The 21,833-nt window shown below is 43.6% G+C and overlaps 1 protein-coding gene across 1 annotated transcript in view; it reads left to right on the forward strand.

Annotated features, from left to right (window-relative positions):
• Positions 1-5,470: 5,470 nt before the first annotated feature.
• The window catches only part of mta1 (metastasis associated 1), a gene marked incomplete at its 5' end in the record, with an annotated part of 30,885 nt that continues 14,522 nt past the window's right edge, over positions 5,471-21,833 (forward strand). The window contains 13 exons of the mRNA XM_083632956.1: positions 5,471-5,542; positions 5,676-5,731; positions 9,779-9,842; positions 10,161-10,278; positions 14,278-14,380; positions 14,780-14,879; positions 15,666-15,854; positions 16,782-16,856; positions 17,118-17,176; positions 17,985-18,115; positions 19,206-19,357; positions 20,148-20,337; positions 20,954-21,043. Of these exons, the coding sequence (XP_083489082.1) occupies positions 5,471-5,542; positions 5,676-5,731; positions 9,779-9,842; positions 10,161-10,278; positions 14,278-14,380; positions 14,780-14,879; positions 15,666-15,854; positions 16,782-16,856; positions 17,118-17,176; positions 17,985-18,115; positions 19,206-19,357; positions 20,148-20,337; positions 20,954-21,043 (1,399 nt within the window). The remainder of the gene's footprint in view (positions 5,543-5,675; positions 5,732-9,778; positions 9,843-10,160; positions 10,279-14,277; positions 14,381-14,779; positions 14,880-15,665; positions 15,855-16,781; positions 16,857-17,117; positions 17,177-17,984; positions 18,116-19,205; positions 19,358-20,147; positions 20,338-20,953; positions 21,044-21,833) is intronic.

A 21,833-nucleotide genomic window follows, 5' to 3' on the forward strand; every position in this document is an offset into this window, starting at 1 on the left:
TCTGTCTCTCTCTCTCTCTCTCTCTCTGTCTCTCTCTCCCTCTCTCTCTCTCTCTCTCTCTCTGTCTCTCTCTCTCTGTCTCTCTCTCTCTCTCTCTGTCTCTCTCTCTCTCTCTCTCTCTCTCTGTCTCTCTCTCTCTCTCTCTCTCTCTCTGTCTCTCTCTCTCTCTGTCTCTCTCTCTCTCTCTCTCTCTCTCTCTCTCTCTCTCATCAAGGAACTGTGCTGACAGCAAATGCCCATCCTTGTCTTGGATCAAGCTGCACATGCTGTGTGCCTCTTTAGATTAGGTAATAGGTAGCATACATTGATTTCTAGCAGCATATTATGCTACTAAAATAGTGGCATTGCAAAGTCCTGACACTAATCACATTCATTGCTAAGGCTGCTTTCTAGGGCTGTGCCGATTCACTTATCTCCCGATTCGATACTATCACGATACTTTGGTGCCGATTCGATATATATTGCGATTCACGATTATTGCGATTCTACGATTATTGCGATTCGATATTACGATTTATTGCGATTTTTGTTTCCTTTTTTTCATTTTTATTTTTTCTGTTTGTTTGCTTTTTTACACTAGAACATGGGAACAGTTGAATCATACACTTCTAGATGCTGTATATGAGTAATTTATAAAAACAATGCAGCCAGATCACGTCAGTCACTCTTTCTGAGATTTATTTCAGCAACACATCAACTTGAATTTCAGCCAACATCAACTTGAACAACACCAGTGGTCCAGTACATAAATGAGTAAAAAAAAAAGCTACATTAAGCTGTTCCTGCTCATCAAGCTGCTTTAAGAAAATATTCAAAATAACATGTTAGGACAAAATGAAAACTCACAGCACAAATCTGAGCCTTTAAACATATCTTTTAAATTACAACAAATGGATCTAGTACTGCACAAAAATAAATCACTCACACACACACTCACACTCTCACACACACACACACACACACACACACACACACACACACACACACACACACACACACACACACACACACACACACACACACACACACACACACACACACACACTTTGTAGAACAGTGACAGCAGCAAGCTATTTAGATTTTAGCCTTTAACATTCTTCACATGTTATAACTTGAAAACTGTCATTTTAACCCTGGACTTGACTGTCACTGCATATAGCCAATACAGTATAACAGTGGTAAATAAAATAAAAAATATAGGCTATACCTGGCTTTTGATGTAAAGTGCTATAAGAATAACAAATAAAATATTAGCCCACACACTCACTTTGTAGAACAGTGACAGCACCTTTTAAACCTGGACTTGACTGCATACTATATAACAGTGCCTTACAGTGGTAAATAAAACGTAAAATAAAAATATAGGCTATACCTGGCTTTTGAAGTAAAGTGCGATAACAATAACAAAAAATATTAGCCCGGCCTGAGAACTGCACACAGCAGTATTAGCCTTTACAATACTATTCAGTATTCAAATGAAATTAATTTAACTTAAACCCAACTTGAAAATGCTTTGGGGGAAAAGAGTAAGACAACTGCTACATTTAGCTGGTCAAAGTGCTCATCAACCTAGTGCTTGGGAGTGTGAAGGTTCTTGTGCAGAAACAAGAGCTGGTCAACGTGCTCATCGCTGAGGCTGCTCCTCTGAGCCGTGACAATGTCCCCGGCTGTAGAGAACACACGTTCAGCAGAGACACTTGTCCCTGGTACACACAAGTACCGCTTGGCTAGCTTGGCCAGGAGAGGGTACTCACAATGCTCTTCTTTCCACCAGTCCAGTGGATTTGCATCCAGTGGCAAAGCAGCAGCAGATTTGTATTTTTTCACCTCCTTCTCTGCAGCCTCAAAGGGTAACATATCTGGTGGAGCTGCCGGCCTGGCATCCCCGAAAGTGTTACCAAACAATTCAGCCAGTGCAGAGGACGCTCTTTTAGCAGGTGGGGGCCCCTGGGGTTCTTCTCCATCTTGTTCATTCTCCTCCTCCTCGTCACCAGCACCTCCTGGTTCCTCCTGGTCCAGCATCACCACTTCTTCCTACAGAGTACAACAAATAAAAAACAGTGGTAGAGAAAATTAGCACACTATTTCAATTTATTTTATTTTCTATCTTTGACACCATTCTACTTGATAGAAAACACACACACACACACTATGCATTATAAACTAAAGATAAGAAACCTTCAGCATCTCTATTGCTTATATTTATAAATTATTATTTACCTGATGATGCTCCATCGCGCCTACAGCTTCAGTGACCATTCTTGCAAAGGTGTCTTGCTTCTCAACGTCAGACAGGAACGGCAACACTTTAAATCTTGGATCTAGCGCTGAAGCTAGGTTGAGTGTGGCCTTCTCCCTCTCGGATGTGTACCTCTTCACAAGGTCTTCGTGAAAGGCTGCTTTGAGGTCTCTGACAAATGGAGGATCCCCGATGTTTTCCTGGGTGTCTTGCAGGAGCTGTGCATGCAGTGGGGCTATGACAGAGACTGTTGGGTTCTTCTCATCCGACATGACTTTTGTAGCCACAGCGGCTGGCTTCAGGGCCTGGACAAACTCCTCCGCGTTGGTTATGTCCGCCTCAGTGAAGGTGGTGATGTCTTTCTCTCTCTTTCTCAACTCGGGGCTAAGGAGTGCAGCTGTGACTGCTGGCTGTTGCTCGAGGAAACGTTGCATCATTTCATACGCACTATTCCAGCGTGTTGGCACGTCGGTTACCAGTTTGCGTTTAGGGAGCGCTAGCAACTTTTGTTTTTCCTCAAAAACATGTAGCCCTATGGTACTTCTGTGAAAAAAGCCAGTCACACGTCGTACCCGTCCGAGTAGTCGTGCAACAGCTGGCACCTTTAATGCACGCTGCGAGGCCAGGTTGAGGGTGTGCGCGAAGCATTTGATATGGAGAAAGCCGGCTAATTCTGCAGCAACAACCATATTAGCAGCGTTGTCTGTGACGAGAGCAGGCTCTTTCTCTGTGATTCCCCATTCAGTAGCTACATTCTTGAGTAACTCGGCAACATTTGGCCCCGTGTGGCTCTCGTGCATGGCACGGGTCTGGAGGACGTGAGAGGCCAGAGACCAATCTTCTGCAATGTGATGAGACGTTACCGTGACATAAGACTCGGTGGCACGGGAGGTCCATGCATCGCATGTAAGAGCGACTCGTTCAGCTCCGCTCAGCGATTGTTTCACTTCGGCCACAGCCTCGTTGTAGAGCGTAGGCACTGTTGTTTCAGTGAAATACTTCCTTGATGGTATCCTGTACCGCGGCTCCAAGTTGTGAATCATGTTTCGAAAACCTGCATTTTCCACCACCGAATATGGTCGAAGGTCCTTCGCCATAAACTGTCCAATTGACTTGGTGATGCATTTTGCTTTTTCTGAAGAGCTGGGTAGTTTATTCAGCGTGGCTTCCAGCGTCTGTTGGCCTGCAGGCTTGTCTGGTGGCTTGGCGAATTGCTGCAGCTCCGGATGGTGTCGAGCAAGATGGGCGCTCATGTTGGTCGTATTACCGCAATACGATACTTGTCCATGACAGCGTTTGCACACAGCTTTACTCATGTCTAGCTCTGTTTTTCCTCGTAGTGTGTAAAACCCAAAGTATATCCATACTTTGGATTTAAAATGTAGTGGTGCCGGTCGGATCGGCAGAGGGACATCCGCGTCCGCCATTTTCTCCCTTCTACTTTGCTCAGACGGATGACGTCACGTGAGCTGACTCACCACAACAAATAATACACGTCGCCATCTGCTGGATGAAAGCGGTAACTTATTTAACCTAATAAGAGAATACATGCACATACATAAACGGAAATAAAATGTGCGATTATCGATTCTGGAATAAAAAATCGATTCAAAAAATCGTGACATTAAAAATCGCGATACTTAAGTGAATCGATTTTTTCTCCCAGCCCTACTGCTTTCACACTGGGAACGATTGCTTTCATTCTGTTCCGCACCCCCAAACGAGTGCCCACCCTCCACCTCTCCCCCGCTGGTCAGCTTTCACATTACAACATTTCTTCCGTGCTCGGAAACGGAACAGAGTGCACTTGCGTCATCAACTATGCCTGCAGTGTATCCTTGCTCCGTGTGTTGTCTATGTTGTTCGGAACGGTTGGCTTTCACACTCGCAAGTGTTCCGTGCCCGGGCACGCCAAAGCGCTCCCCAGACCACCTTTTCAAGTGGATCCTGTCACGGTTCCGGTTCCGAAACTGGCGTCAATTTAGGGACGTGTGCTCGGGAACGGTACAGGGGCGCCAGTGTGAAAGCATCCTAATAAAGCTTCCATTTTAAGATTAAGATTTAAACCAGACGGACAAACGCCGTCTTTATTGGTTACAAACACCATCATTTCATTAACACACGTGCACGGCAAATTAAATTTGTCGGCTCGTCCATGGTTCAGGCCAGGAGCAGTGGGCAGCTGCAGTGAAGCGCCCGGGGACCAACACTTGGGGGGGTTAATGGAGGAACCCCAGGGGAGCATGGGGAGAACATGCATACTCCACACAGAAAGGCCCTTTTGACGAGATAGCCCACCTGGGCAGTAGGCACTGAACACATTTGGGGGGGACACCTTCAGCGCCCACAGCGTCCCAGCCGGGAATCAAACCCAGGACTTTCTAGCTGTGAGGCGACAGCACTACTACCACGCCACCGCGCCCCCATTTGACTGCTTCCCCCTCCCCCAAGTCCCAACATTTGTAGTTGTCCTCCTATCCTGATTGTATTCCCAATGTTTCCAATTAATTACCTTGGCTATGGCAGCCCGCCACAGTTTCATAATGAACCGAAAATATCGTTACACTTCTCAAATAATAACTGAAAAGATGTCTAACGTTGTGTTCTGCAACGTTGCTTCAGCAATGCGTCTCTCACTCCCAGTCAGCCCCTCCCCCGCTGCTGTGAGCTCACATGCTGGCTCACACACACACACACACACACACACGCACGCACGCACGCACGCACACACACGATGACACACACGATGACACACACACACACACACACACACACACACACAATGACATACACGATGACACACACACACGCACACACACACACACACACACACACACACACACTGTCATTACTCGCTGCATCCTACTCACCAGACACCTTTTCTTAGCTACTTTACAGACCCCGCCCCTCTCCCTTATATATTAGACAGACTGAGCTCAGAGACTGAGAGAATTATGTACCATATGATTACAAAGAACTTAAATAAGTAATTATATATTTTCATTCTGTTAATGACTTTTCATTTATTGAAGTGTCAGAGTTAAGGACGGCTTTGTTAAGTTGTGTTAAATTGGCTTTTTAAATTGTTTACTCGAGCGCAAAATTGTTTACAAGAGCACACAGTTCTTCATAGATCCAGCCTCTTAATTTTGCTCTCAAAGCGCACCAGATTGATGCATTTAACTGTAAAATACTGTATATATATTTATTTTTTTAATCTTCCGGGACAGCATGCCCCCGGACCCCCCCGGGTCTGAGGCCCACCCACCACAGTCTCACAAAAGCCTGTGGGAAACACGGACTGTACACATCTTTTGAATTTTGAATTGCTGTAATATATATCGGGTACATTATTGCCCCCAGGATTCTGTGCTTGGCTATAAAGGCTGGGATTTTCTGCAATGATGATAATGTGATACTTTATTGATTCCCCCAGTTCAGGGTCAGAGTGAATGGTCAGCTACACAACACAGTTCAGGGTCAGAGTGAATGGTCAGCTACACAACAGCTATGATGGTTGAAATATGGTTGGCGGCTGTTTGAGTTAGTCAGCTTTCAGCTGGCCTCAACCAACTCAAGCTGAAAATAATCCACACAAATGCAGTGTACTGTACTGTGTACATAGTCTGCAGTGTACTGTGTGTACATACTCTGTTGTACTGTGTGTGTACATACTCTGTTGTACTGTGTACATAGTCTGCAGTATACTGTGTACATACTGTACTCTGTTGTACTGTGTGTGTACATAGTCTGCAGTGTACTGTGTACATACTCTGTTGTACTGTGTGTGTACATACTCTGCAGTGTACTGTGTGTACATACTCTGCAGTGTACTGTGTGTGTACATACTCTGCAGTGTACTGTGTGTACATACTCTGCAGTGTACTGTGTGTGTACATACTCTGCAGTGTACTGTGTGTACATACTCTGCAGTGTACTGTGTGTGTACATACTCTGCAGTGTACTGTGTGTGTACATACTCTGCAGTGTACTGTGTGTACATACTCTGCAGTGTACTGTGTGTACATACTCTGCAGTGTACTGTGTGTGTACATACTCTGCAGTGTACTGTGTGTACATACTCTGCAGTGTACTGTGTGTGTACATACTCTGCAGTGTACTGTGTGTACATACTCTGCAGTGTACTGTGTGTACATACTCTGCAGTGTACTGTGTGTCTACATAATCTGCAGTGTACTGTGTGTACATACTCTGCAGTGTACTGTGTACATACTCGGCACTGAATGTCAACGGATAGATGATTCTACATTTAGAATCGCCATTGCCCATCGGTAAGCTCCAGGCAAAGCCAGCCAATCATTAGTGTTATTATTTGACATTTCTCAGGAGTTGTGTGGCTAACAAAGCCAGATCTGCTCTAATAAAAATGCAGATGAAGCTATGATGTGGACAGTTTTCCATTTTTATTACCAAATAATAAACTCTGAGTTAGATTTTCAGCCAGACTCAGATCAAGTATTTTTCCAGAGTCATTGGGTTGATCCAGGCTTGATGACTGACTAATGTTGACTGAAATATTTCTTGTGTTGAGTAGAATATATATATATATAAATAGAAATATTTCCAAATAGTTGCACTGCAGCGAGGTTTACCACATCATTGCTATTCACGTGCTAAAATGACGTGTTGTCAGTCACCGTAAAGTATACTTAATGAGTGGCAAGGCATACGGTACCTATTTGGTGCAGATTAAAACAAATACTTTTTTTTTTCTCCGCAAACACTCTTACCCAGATCTGATAAGTCTGTTTAGTGAGTTTTTTTTTATTAGTTTTCTAACTTGACAGCAGTGTGCAGCAAGGTCAAGCAAGGTGTTTGATTTATCACTTTGCCAAATCATATTTGCTCCAGGCTGTACAGGTGTGACTAATGAGATGATAAATAATTTGGGTTCAAGCAGTGGCAGTTCTCTGCTCTGTTCAGTACGGCCAGAGAGACTCGCTGACCCCAGATTGCTCAAATAACAATTCACTCTAATCAGAATAGAGTCTCTAATCAGAATAGAGTCAGTCTCATCGTTGCACACTGTCAGATGAATCCTAGATCAAAGTAGCTTTCTAGACGGTTACACTTGAAGGGTCTAGTTTGCTAGCCTGCTAAACCAGCCGGTCACGTGAACTCACATGTAATGAAATGTGAGTTCACGTGGCCGGCTGGTTTACAAGTTAGCACCAGGGTAGCAGCTTTCATCCCTTACTTATATAACACCAATATCTGAACTGTACGTATGGCTGGGCGATAATTCAATATTATTACTCATTGTCTTTCAGTGGAATCATATCGTGATGATATGAAGATATTTACCAACCGCGAAAGCATGTGGCTGGTATTGTTTTCACCTTGTGTGTGTGTTTGTATGTGTGCACGCGCATAAACCAAAACGTTAAAAGAATTGCGGCTTTAAAGAAAATATTTTTTCTATGTACCGTAAATTCCGGACTATAAGCCGCGGCTTTTTCCCCGTTTTTTGGCCTTTTTTGCCCCCTGCGGCTTATATAACGGTGCGTCTTATCTATGGATTTTTTCCAAAAAAAAGAAAAAATCTCTCTTTTTTAGCACTCTTTCTAACTATAAATCCACTTCTGTTTTAATTTCCTCTCTTGCCCTCTTTTAACAACATAACATAACATAACATAACACAACACAGGTAAGCAGAAAGAAAAAGACGAAGCAATCACGCCATGAATGAGGAAATGACTCACCTGCTGGAGGCTGGAGATACACGCTTGGGCTAAACTTTTACTCCGTGAAACACTATCGATTAAGTCCGACATCGCTCAGAGGTTTTGAGCAGCTTGAAAACAAGTTTGAAAACGTGCAGAAGTCCATCCACTCACTCACTAAAGAAACTAAGGCAACCGTGAACAGAGTTTATAATGCGGAAAAGCGCATCCGCGCACTGGAGGACAAAAACAACACAGTGAGTCCGAAAATGGATAAAATGCAAAATCGAAACCCTGCACACGCAGGTTGATGACTTAATCAGCAGGAGTAAAAGAAATAACATTCGCCTGATCAATGTAAAAGAGGAGCTGAGATTGGTGACATGGACGCTTTTGTGGCAAAATCCTGTGTTACATCCTGGACCTGAAGGAAGGCGAGAAACCACCAGAGGTGGACAGGGCACACCGGGCGCCTCGGCCACGTCCAGACCCCGGCCTGCCACCGAGGGCCATCTTCATCTGCCTACTCCGCTGGCCCGACCGTCAACTCATCCTCCAGGCTGCGGGGAAGAAGCCCCTCACCTGGGAGGGTACGCGCTTTTTCGTCCGGCAGGACCTCTCCGCGTTGGTGCAACAGAAACGCGCAACATACAACAGCATCATCGAGTCAATGGATATCGCTTTGGCGTACTGTACCCAGCGAGACTCGTCATAACCAGACCGGACTATCTTTAGCACTCTTTCTAACTATAAATCCACTTCTGTTTTAATTTCCTCTCTTGCCCTCTTTTCACCACACCGCGGACACTGTGTGCCCAGCGGCGGAACAAGAGCTCAAAGTGAAACTGCCGAATATCTTTTGAGTTGGACTGGTCAATAGTACTGTGAGTAACTAAAATAAAAAAATAAAAAACGGAATTCTCTCTTCTTTAGCACTCTTTCTAACTATAAATCCACTTCTGTTTTAATTTCCTCTCTTGCCCTCTTTTCACCACACCGCGGACACTGTGTGCACTGTAAAAAAAACAAAAAATACCACAATGTGTGATTTTGTCTGGGGATTAGTGACCTGACTTTTGTTTTGTTGAAATGTTAATAAATGGGAGCTTCCCCAAACAGCCATCTCTTTCCCGACAATCCCCTCTGTGCACGAAGCCTTACATATGGTAATTAAACATCAAAACACCCGCGGCTTATAGACCGGTGCGGCTTATAGAAGAAAAAAATAGTCACCTTTGAAGGTGCGGCTTATAGACCGGTGCGTCTTATAGTCCGGAATTTACGGTAGTTTTTTTAAGTTTTGGTCCGAGTGAAATGTTCTATGGTCTCTCCCGATTCTAAATATAGCTGAACCGTTTGGTTTGACCAAATACAACTATTTTTATAAACATTTTATTAAATGTTGAAAATAAATGGCGGATGAAAATCTCTGGTACAGTGCTGAATAGGAATGTTGGAATGTTCTTTGAATATTTCAATTTTGTTTGGCATCACACCTAACATTACCATAATGAGATTAGCATTAATTTGATTATTTAACATGATTTTGCTTACATGAACTATATCGTGATATATATCGATATCGAGAAAGATCTGTATGATTATCATGATGATATTGATTTAAACCATATCGCTCAGCCCTAACTGTAAGCCCTGTCTCTTATTCTGTTTCACATTTTAACCTTTCATCCTCCTGTCCTTCCCTCCTGCCAATCTTCTCTCCTTCTTTTCTTCCTCTCCTTCCTCCCCTCCATTCTTTTTGCCCTTGTCTTCTGTCCACCGCCCCTGCCTTCCTTCTCTTCCTCACCTCCTTTCTTTACTTCCTTCCTGGCGGTCTATGATTGGTTGATTCCAGGGGGAAGTGCTGTGTGACACTGCTGAATGAGACAGAAGCTCTGAAGTCCTACCTGGAGAGAGAGGTACGTGTACCAGCTCACCATGCCCAATCACATGATAGGATATCCTGAATATTATAATTAGGTTTAACTCTGTGTGTGTGTGTGTGTGTGCGTGCGCTTGCGCGCAGCTTATAAATTTGCAGAGTCTCGTTAGCCCGATGAATTATTCACGGTGTTGACCCAGAATGTTTCTTTTCACGTACAGTAATGAGGAGAGGAGAGACTAGCAGAGGGGCACACACATGCACTCCATTCTTGCGTCTCTTCGACTTCCCCGTCTCGCTTCCTGTTTCCTCTCATTCCGTCCTCACATGTTTTCCTGCTACCTTCATTTTCCAGGATGCCTTCTTCTACTCGCTGGTGTATGACCCTCAGCAGAAGACTTTGCTGGCTGATAAGGGCGAGATCCGCGTGGGGAACAAATACCAGGCTGACATCACGGACTTCCTGAACGAAGGTACATCACATTTGCATCTTCGGCATTTAACTTGACAAGCAGCTTAGTCTCAGGGTAGCCAATTAACTTCTTCTAAAGGGAGCTTGTACTCGTTTATTTTGCAAGCGTTTTCAGCATTAATAAGGTAATCTGATGATCCATAACTGGCAACTGCCTACTCAGGAACATTCTCGGGAACATTTACTGTATGAACTTTAAAAGAGGTTTTATTGCCCCAAGGCACTGTCTAGTTCCCTTAAATCTTTTCTCTTTTCTTTTAAAGTAAAGTTTAAAAAAACAACACTAATTGAGGTTACCACGGCAACCACAGTGCTAGCATGCTCATACATATCCAAGCATTTAGAATAAAAGGCAGATAATATGCACTGCACGACTCTGTGCTTTGAGCTCTTTGGCTCAGTGGAAGGGCCTCGCATGCCTGTGTTGCCCTAACCCCCCCTGGCAGCACACTTCATTCAACATGGAATATTGCATCATCTTGCCCTAGCATCTTTATTTCTCAAAAGTGAGTTGGCGACTTTCTGACCGTTGAATCACAAAGCATTTGACATTACATTGGTATAAAACATTACATTGGTATAAAACGGTATGGCTGATGGCTGTTTTCTCTACTTTTCTAATCAGGGGGTCTGAGCGCTTCACACAGTGCAACCCCTCCCACCGACCAGTGTCAAACAGCCGTTACTTCACACGTACCATTTTCCTTTCCTACGTTCAAGATAAAAGCGTTCACTTCTCTGTACTCAGAGCCTTCAGATAGGAGGCATCTCCTATCTGAACTCAGAATTTATTCAGGACTTTGTGGTTGTATTGTTTTTGATGTATTTGTTCTGACTGTATAGAGTACCGCAGGGATCACGTATTTTTGTAGTCGGAACGCGGAAGTCCCGGACTTCCGGGTTCTTCACTGTTTCTGCCTATGGGATGGGTTTTTGGCGCAATGCTTCAAATAAGGTCTGTGGGCAACGCAAGCTTATTCAAACGCAAACCTGTGTTCAGCGAGATAATCTTCACAAATGAGGACCACTTTCATGAATTTTGAAGCGTAAATGTGAGCCCTAGAAGTAAAAAGCTCATGCTAAGCTATTCCAGAACTACACACAGTGTCGCAAAGGCTTCCACATCACGTCGCTACAGCGAAATTCAACCTGGAGTGTTGTTGATGTGTGCGCTGCTGTGCAGCTGAACCAGGTGAGGGAAGAGAATTTCCGTGTTCGTCCTTTGAAGTGATGACGTATAATATCCCCGTCGACTCAACAGTGTAGTCTTATTTAGCCGTTTGCTAGCTAGCCGCCCCTTTTAACGGCACATAAAAGCTTTAAAACTGATAAAAGTGGTCCTCATGTGTGAAGATTATCCTGCGGAACACTGCTTCGCGTTTGAATAAGCTTGCATTAACCACAGACCTCATTTGAAGCATCGCGCCAAAAACCCATTCAAAAATCCCATAGGCCAAACAGTGAAGAACCCGGAAGTGTTAGCATCAATGTTTTCCGGACTCATTCCTCCGGCTCTCTATTGAAGCATTTGATTAATAAAAATAGTGCAATGTTGTATTGCACTATTATAAATATACTGTTATATCTTATTATTTGTTTATTCATTCATTCATCACATTATTAGTAGGGATGGGCATCGAATTTCGAATTTCGAATAATCGTTGTTATTATCAAGGTCGACTTTTATTATTGAAAGTCGAAATTCGGGGAAAAAAATGTTTTTTTTTTTTTTTGTGAGTGAAATGTTGCATTGTCTCCCCTGATTCTAAGTATAGTCGAATCGCTTGGTTTGAGCAAGTAAAACAATTTTTATAAGCATTTTAAGCAAGGTTTATGGAAAAATGAATGGCGGATGAAATCCCATGAAGAGGGAGAGGGGGTGACTTTGGCACCCCTTTGGCACTCAGACCTGAGCCTACTAAATATTTAATGAACCACTCATGATTGTCAAAACTGTTTTTTATTTTTGAAAATGTCAATGTCATGTAACATGTTCTTTACTTCAGTGGTGCAATGCTTGTTTGAGCTAAAAATCCACAGCAGAAGCTTTTTCTATTAATTAATAAAGCCTTAGACTTAGAATCAGGGGAGACAATGCAACATTTCACTCACAAAAAAAAAAAAAAAAAAAAAATCCCGAATTTTGATTAAAAGTCGACTTTGGCCAGCGAATTTCGAATAGTGTTTTTGCTAGAAATGCCCATCCCTAATTATTAGACACTCGCTGATTATTAAAAATAGTGCAAACAGTAAAACACAGAATTCAGGTGTTTTGGGGTAAAAGTGGCTCTCCTCTTGCCTTTGTCCTGCCAGTGTGGCTCTCACCGAAAAAATAGTGAGGATCACTGCCCTAACTGATCAAATCTAATCCCGCAGCGGTGGGACAAATGAGGCAAACGTGTGTGTGTGTGTGTGTGTGTGTGTGGCTGTCTGGCTGTGTGGCTGTGTGGCTGTGGCTGTGGCTGTGGCTGTGGGGACCCCCTGATGGTTTTAGAGTCACTCAAAGACTATGGAGAGAATGGCACCGTGCATTGGAGCTCATAGGTTCTGGCCAAACTGGAATTTGTCAAAAGTTTCACATGGGAAGCTGATTTTATTTTAAATGCAGCCCAGATCTGAAATTTGATATGAAATCTGATTTTAAATGCAGCCCAGATCTGAAACCTGATATGAAAGCTGATTTTAAATGCAGCCCAGATCTGAAATCTGATATGAAAGCTGATTTTTAATGCACCCCAGATCTGAAATCCGATATGAAATCTGATTTTAAATGCAGCCCAGATCTGAAATCTGATATGAAATCTGATTTTAAATGCAGCCCAGATCTAAAATCTGATATGAAATCTGATTTTAAATGCAGCCCAGATCTGAAACCTGATATTAATCTCACATTAGACCCTATGCCTCGCCTTAACATTAAAGGCATACTATGCAGGATTTGTCAGTTGCTGCTTGTAAACATAGGGCATTTAAAGTTGCCCCCTCCTTTTGTTTATTTGTTTATTAAAAGGATCCCCATTAGCTGCCGCCAAGATGACCGATAGTCTTCCTGGGGTCCAAGCAATTACACATTACATGACAAACAATAGTAAATGACAAGCAATAGTAAAATGCAATAATAAAATAACAATAGTAAAATGACAAGCAATACTAAAAAGCAATAAGCACAAAAGAAAATCACAAAAGACTGCTGCTCCATGAGCGAGGGAGAGAGAGCGATACCAGTGGTCGAGCAAGCTTGAGAATGACTAGAGAGAGATAGGGGCACTAACGTAAATCAGAGGAATTAAGTTATTTTATGATTGTTTCACATCGGGTAGGTTCTAAAGCACAAACAAACACACCCAAACCTCCAAACAACCCTGTGGGTGCCACATTTTTTGATTTGGTTGGATGCAGTGTGTGTGTGTGTGTGTGTGTGTGTGTGTGTGTGTGTGTGTGTGTGTGTGTGTGTGTGTGTGTGTGTGTGTGTGTGTGTGTGTGTGTGTGTGTGTGTGTGTGTGTGTGTGTGTGTGTGTGTGTGTGAGAGAGTGAGAGAGACACTGGGTCTGGGACACTAAAACTCCACCGAAACCCATACTAACGAAGATCTTCTGTCTGAGTTGGAAGCTGTTGCAGTTTGGTCAGCTGGTTGAGCAACCTGACCTACTCAATGCTTGGTTTAAATTAAGAACTGATTTACAAAAAATCCAATGAAGGAATGAAATGTACAAAGAACATCAAACTTCATTGCAGCTTTTACAGACTGCTTTTATGCAACTGTGGTCAACGAGGAACCATATTGGCAGAGAACGACATGACTGGCCCATATCTGACATTCAATAAAAGTCTAAAAATATTGGCAAAACCCAACCATTACACGCCCATTTATTTTACTATAAACACATTAACTCTGTGTGTGTGTGTGTGTGTGTGTGTGTGTGTGTGTGTGTGTGTGTGTGTGTGTATGCTTGTGTGTGTGTGCTTGTGCGTGCGCACGTGTGATTCTGGATCCCTCCAGGTGAAGGGGATGGCAGGGACCTGACCAAGATGGAGGAGAGGGTGTGGGACCCCAGCAGTGCGCTGACAGAGAAGCAGATCGACCAGTTCTTAGTAGTAGCTCGGTAAGTCCAAATACACAAAACAATATTTACACATCCAAACCACTCAAACTTTTTCCATCCTGATCCTGCGTTTCCTTAGTAGAACTAGATTTTGTTGCTAAGCAGTTTTAGCCAAATCAGTGCTTATTGGCTGGAAGCGCCTGGCAGCATTACATGATTGAATATCCTATCGGGAAGCACTTGATTTGGGATTTCACAGACTCCTAATGACTTGTTGTGAGTCTAACGTGCTTTTGACAGATGGTTCTGAGAAACAGTCAGGTGGATTTTTTTTAACACCCTAGCAGATCTAACACTGAATTTAGATGGAGAAAATGAAAGCTTACCGCATGTTCTCTTCCTCTTTTTACATTGATGTCTCTGTCTCTTGTGCCCCCTCCTCCCTTTCTCTGCCCTCAGGTCAGTAGGTACATTCGCCAGAGCCCTGGACTGCAGTAGTTCTGTCCGGCAGCCCAGCCTTCACATGAGTGCTGCTGCAGCCTCTAGAGATATCACATTGGTAAAAACACACACGCGCACAAGCGCACGCACACGAAAGCTGCCTCGGGTTAAATGGCCACCACACCATAGGTGAAACATGTAGGAGTGAAACATTACCATTAATCAAAGAAAGAATGCCTGTAGTTGGTTTCTGTGTTAGTGATTGTCAAAGGCTGTGTCTGGTTATCCTTAACAAGGGCCTATTCTGCCCTAGTTCTGATCCTCATATATAAAACATCCATCTACACACGCGCACGCATGTGTGTCCGCACACACACACTCACATGCACACTCACACGCACACTCACAAAGCCTTACACAGTGGGTATAATGATTCAAAGACTCGGCTTCTTTTTCCAAACTCCACAGAATGAACAAATACAAATGGCATTTGTTGACATGTCATAAAATGTCAACAAAATACTGAATAGAAGGAAATTATGCAACTATCAACAAAAAGCATCTGTTTATGAAATATTACTGATGTATAGTGCCAACCTACTTACCTGATTAATTGAGTAATAGATTGATTAAATGTGACAGCTTCATTTGTGAGAATATGGGCAATTAGCTAAAATAGAAAAAGGAGCATGGGTTAAAATATCCAGATACTGAAGTACAGCCATGTCCTTGAGTGACTTATCATTGATGGTTTAATCAATTGATTGTTTGATCCTGAACTTATTTGACATGTTCATATTTAAGAATAAGAACTGTTCAACGAAAAGCAAAAACATTCCAAAAAGAAAACATGTCAATCGCAATGGCAATAATGTCCGGAGGCTTATTTCCACCTTGTGTTTAGTTCCATGCCATGGACACCCTCCATGCCACGGGCTACGACATGACCCGGGGCATCGCGGCCCTGGTGCCTCAGGGCGGGCCCGTCCTGTGCCGGGACGAGATGGAGGAGTGGAGCGCCTCGGAGGCCAACCTGTTCGAGGAAGCGCTGGAGAAATACGGCAAAGACTTCACCGATATCCAGCAGGACTTTGTGAGTCGCAAATAATGCTTGAAAAGCCAAATTCAGATTTTGAGAATTGTGGGCGAGTTAAGGTTTTTTGGATACCTCTGTGTCTGAGGAGAGTATTTCAAAGGATTTCTTCTTAATTAGACGGCAAACAGTCAAGCTATGCAGAACATGTTGAGCACCTGGTACGCTCCTTAGCCTGAATGTGCGTGTGTGTGTGTGGGATGTCCAAAGTTAATTTCAAGATGTGTAGGTATTCATTCCACCATAATTGCTGCTTCTGAGTGCAGAAAGCACAGAATTAGAGTTCAACTTCTGTAGCATACATTAACATTTCATTTTAGCTGATGGCTTTATGCAGAACAGTTTTCGACTGCAGCAGTAAAATAAGTAAAAATGTCTAGACTGCCAACATTACAGCCATTCAACGGCAAAGAGTGTGAGAGTGAACATGCACAAAATGAGAAGTAGTCCTTTATCCTGGGACATGACATGTTTTTGAGCAGATTGACTAAGTGTGGGACTGATTTAGAGGCAGAGACAATGCTGCCTCTCTGCTGTGGGTCCTAGTCCTCGATGCCTGCAGCCTGAGAAGAACAGTGGTGCCGTTGCTGGAGTTTGTAACAATAAATTGTGCCAGGCTGTCACTGTGTGCCTCACTCTGCCACCTGGTGGCTGGCTGCTGTCAGTGCTGCCCGCTCAGTCTCCACCCAGGCCTTTCCCCAAACAACAGGACTAACCGCTGTGATGGGTGGGGCCACTGCTGGCACCTTGACAGCTCTGTTGCCTCGCAAACTTCTGAGAGGGAACTTTACAAAGCAGCATTTCTAGATTGAAATAGATTTTATGGTCAGTTGCAAATTTTTCTGTCATGCATGCATAAACCCTTAAATAAATGGTTATTTTTTATTTATTTTAAACTTGTTCTTTTTCTGCTCTCTCCTCCTCCAGCTGCCCTGGAAGTCTCTGACCAGTATTATTGAATATTACTACATGTGGAAGACCACAGACAGATATGTACAGCAGGTAACTCCATGCATTCATCTTCAGTGATTCATGGTCAACATCTCAAGGAGCAGATTTACCAGGATTTTATGACCAGCCGTATTTCTTAACGATAATTTCCTTCCTTTATAGCCCACTGAGTCTTCCCCATTGATTTTGTCACATTTGACGATTTACACCCCCTGTGACGCAATATTGCTGAGGGAAGGGGCTACTTCTGATCATGACCTTCTTTCTCTCTCCTTCCTCCTTCCTCCTCCTCCTCCTCTGTCTCCGGTCCAGAAACGGCTAAAAGCTGCGGAGGCGGAGAGCAAGCTGAAGCAGGTCTACATCCCTAACTAGTGAGTAGCTCGGTGGACGTTCCCTAACTAGTGAGTAGCTCGGTGGACGTTCCCTAACTAGTGAGTAGCTCGGTGGACGTTTCCTAACTAGTGAGTAGCACGGTGGACGTTCCCTAACTAGTGAGTAGCTCGGTGGACGTTTCGTAACTAGTGAGTAGCTCGGTGGACGTTTCCTAACTAGTGAGTAGCTTGGTAGATGTTTGCTAACTAGTGAGTAGCTCGGTGGACGTTTCCTAACTAGTGAGTAGCTCGGTGGACGTTTCCTAACTAGTGAGTAGCTCGGTAGACGTTTGCTAACTAGTGAGTAGCTCGGTAGACGTTTGCTAACTAGTGAGTAGCTCGGTAGACGTTTGCTAACTAGTGAGTAGCTCGGTGGACGTTCCCTAACTAGTGAGTAGCTCGGTAGACGTTCGCTAACTAGTGAGTAGCTCAGTGGACGTTTCCTAACTAGTGAGTAGCTCCGTGGACGTTCTTGTGAGGAATACTGGGATCTATCAGTATTCTTTAGAGGAGACTCGCCCCATTTGAACACATGGAGAAATGAACGGTCCAAAGTTTAGGAAGTGTTGGACTGACCCTCTCAGCGGGATATTTTAAAGTCGGACATCTGCTCCAGTTGTTATAGCACACACCCTTCTTTCACTCTATTAGTATTCATGAAAGGTCCCACTACTACAGTATCAGTGTAAGTGCTGTCCCTCCCTGGCAGCTGGCTGATGAATGCTATCCGTTTCTCTTTGTGAATGTACTCTTGAGTTAGTCGTATCTTTCCTGTGCTCATCCCGTCTCTGTGTCTGTCCCCTCCCAGTAACAAGCCCAACCCTAACCAGCTGAGTAACATTGTAAAGCCGCCCCTGGTCAACGGAGCGGCAGGTACAGTGGTCCCGGCACTGCCAGGTCAAACCCCTGGCCTGGGCCGAGCCTGCGAAAGCTGCTACAGTAAGTCACTCGCACAGCGCTGCTGTCAACTCAAAACCATGGAGGTGCGGTTGCTCGTTTTCTTTCTGGAATTTTTGCACGTTTGTGTTTTCACCCAATCACAGTGAAAGATACACATGCAGAGGCGGGGCTAAGCAGGCAAAACATCAGTGTAGGCTACACTCATCCTCTGCTTGTACTTGTAACCAAACTTCAACAGCTGTTTTGTACTTTTACTAAATTGTCTTCATGTTAACCGTGTTGATATTTACATACTTAGCTGTCTCTGCTGTCGGTAAACTGTACACTGGTCATTGAATCTGTGACTTTTGGGTTTTGGGCATGTCGATACCTCACTGCACTACATTGTCCACCTTGTTATAGAGGCACAGCGCTCAACCTGGTAGTTGCAAGGTGACGTTGCGAACCACGTACCAAGATGAGCACTCGGTAGCTATAGCAAGATGTCTCTCTCATCTGACATCCAAGCAAGATCTGTAGATAAATTCTCACTGTAGTCTAGAGACCAAGTATAGTTATCTATCTGCATATTGGTACAGATATTACCTGTTTCCAGGGGCACTATTGCCGCGGCGGCTGTGTATTTATTTGGCTGCTAGTCAGTGAGTTTTGGTCATCAAGTGATTAGACTAATATCATTGGAATCTGTGGATTCTCAGCTTTCATTTGACATCTTGTTGGACTCTTACTGGTGCAAACAAACAGAAACCGTGACCACTGTGGCAGTACTTTTGCGGCGGTAGTGCCCTGGGAAACAGGTAACATCTGTACTGTAGATGCTGTTCAGTAAATCAGATCATGTGGACGTGGCTACTGAGTGTTCTACAAAGGAGAGTGAGACTGTGGAAAACAGAGACATGAGAGCAGAGTATTATCTGCCCTGCAGCACAGTATTGTGTGAGCTATTTTAGTGGTTGTAATTAATTCAGTGATGAATGATTAACGGTTGTGCTTGCGCATGCATGCTCTTGTGCATGTGTTCATGATTGTGTGTGTGGGATTATGGGCAATCTCATGCACAAGTGTGTTGGTCAGTTAGTGTCACTGCACTCACTTAGCTGTGTGTGTGTGTGTGTGTGTGTGTGTGTAGCCAGCAGCTCCTACCAGTGGTACTCGTGGGGACCTCCAAACATGCAGTGTCGTCTGTGCGCCTCATGCTGGACCTACTGGAAGAAGTACGGAGGGCTGAAGATGCCCACCAGGCTGGACGGAGAGAGGCCTGGACCCAACCGCAGCAACATGGTGCGCACACACACACACACACACACACACACACACATACACACATACACACACACACACACACACACACACACACACACACATACACCCCTGTGAATACTTGAGAGGACATTCCGTTTATTTACTCTCATTCTGCAATCCCCAATCCTTAGTAATTAACCAACCACAGACTCTGAGACCATAACCAGTCCTCAGAAACACGGATACATGTGCACGCACAGACACACACACACACACACACACACACTTAAATCCCCATAGCATTTCAACAAACCAGATTAAGTTACACAATTCAACACAAGCATAGCTGAAACATTACTGGAGGTTTGCCAGCCTCTGATGAAGGGTGTACTGTAGATTGTTTAAGAACTCAGGTTCCCCGGTTAATTATTGGGCTATTAAATGACTTGAGTTGTCTACATCAGCCTGGCCAGTGTGCTAAATGGACAGTGTTTGCACTTTTGGGGGCATTCCAGTCAATTCCATGTTGCCAAGCAAGATCAATAACCCCCTGGAAAAAGTAATTAAATCCATTTCAGATGACGGTTCACTCCAAATCTTCTGGCTGTGAGTCAGGTGCTAATTTGTCCTTTTGGCTTGTAGTTCCTGTGAAATGCACTGCAGTCATTTATACTCTTTAACTCCTTTCTTGGGATTTCCTTGTTTTGTACTTTGTGTGTCACTCTTTCCATGTAAGTTGCTGATATTTCTTGCATCGAGCCCACTAAGGCACATTTACGTGACTTGGCTCCTAAAGACGTTCTTGTTCTCATTGTGATCGGACCTCCAGAGCCCCCTCGGCGCCCCCCAGCGGCACGGAGGCAGCCCCAAGTTTGCGGTGAAGACGCGGCAGGCTTTCTACCTGCAGACCACCACGCTGACGCGGGACGCCCGGCGCCGCTGCCAGGACATCATCAGGCCGCGCTACCTGGCCAGGCACCCCTATCTCCCCCTCAACACCATCGCCATCAAGGCCCAATGTGAGCACCTGGATCACTCACACTGTTCATTAGTGCATTATTCTTTGTTCTTCCTTTGGATTTAGTATCGTTTGTTCAGTCGATTTTATTCGACAAATGTTTAAATGCGTCTCAAAAATGACCAAAGATGGTAGTAACATTCAAATGCCAATTTCCATTGTGGCACTTGGTCAAAAACCCATAGAAAAAGAGACAGACAAAATGTAATATACCTGATTTTGGTATTTCATGCATATTTTAATAAACACAATTATTTGTTTACAGGAAAGCATGAGCCAGCATTAAACCATCACTGCCATCACCAAGGACTTAAGATTGTATCTGTATTAATGTACTTTAGTATGTTTACTGTCCCTTTTAAATATTGGGACAATAATTCAATTATATATAGAGCACTCTTTGAAGAATAGCCCTGTTGAGCTAAAAGAGATTCCAAGAAAGAGAGAGTATACGGGAGCTTGTAAAGAGAATTATCTCGTACATCTGCTAGTAGCTCAGCTGTGCAATCTCACTCTATTAAATTTGCATTAACCGTGCTGTTGCAATTAGCATTTTAATTCTACAGTTATTGTTGTTATTATTATTGTTATTATTGTTATTGTTATTATTATTACAGGTGCTCTGCGGTACCCAGATTGGCCAAAAAAGCCTTTGCCGTTGAAACCTGTGGATCGTAAACCTCTGGAATCAGTGGTCCGGTACATAGGTAAGAAGCAATCTAGGAATCTATCAGTTAAATCAATAAATAAATTATTTTTTGAACCACTGGGGGCAAGCTCGTTTCAATACCTGAATAACCCAAACCGGAACTAAACTGGCCCGGCCGCGCCCCTTTATGCTAACTTTACCGTCCGTTTGCGCTATTATTAGGAGCGCTATTATCTGGATTTTCTTTGACCATGCCGACAGATTTTCACGCAAATCAAAAATCTGTCTTGAGAGATTAGGTAAGAAGAAGCCAGAGGAACCACTGCATCTTTTGCATATAAATTATTTTCAGGCAGTTTCAGCCTAGGTGTTGTTTTATTTTTACTCAAGAACTGGTTTAGATACATCAAATGTCATACCAGCTCTGAAATGGCAATTTGTTGCTGTTTGGATATTTTTGACAAATTCTTCTTATTTGGAACGAACACACATTCATTATGAGGGGGGATATATATATATTTATAAAATGGCTCTCTCAAATCAAGCAATCTGATTGGTTCACAGCCATTGTATAATTCCAGTAACCGAGTTCAATAACCCATGGCCATGGGTTATTGGTTGCCATGGCAACTCTCTTACTAAGAGAGTAATAATAAGGCTTACCTCAAATGACAACGTAGAAAAAAAAAATGGCGGAGACAGCTGTCAGATCCTTGTGAATCGATCTTCGCTTATAACTTTACTAATACTTCGCAGAAAATGATGTTTTGTACAAGAATAGATGCGGGCTAATGTCTTCTTTGCAAAAGAAAGGCTGTTAACTCCGCATTTAACCCCGCATTTAACCC

The sequence above is a fragment of the Poromitra crassiceps genome (genome assembly GCF_964638095.1).
Source record: "Poromitra crassiceps genome assembly, chromosome: 3".
In the NCBI taxonomy this organism is placed as follows: Eukaryota; Metazoa; Chordata; class Actinopteri; order Beryciformes; family Melamphaidae; genus Poromitra; species Poromitra crassiceps.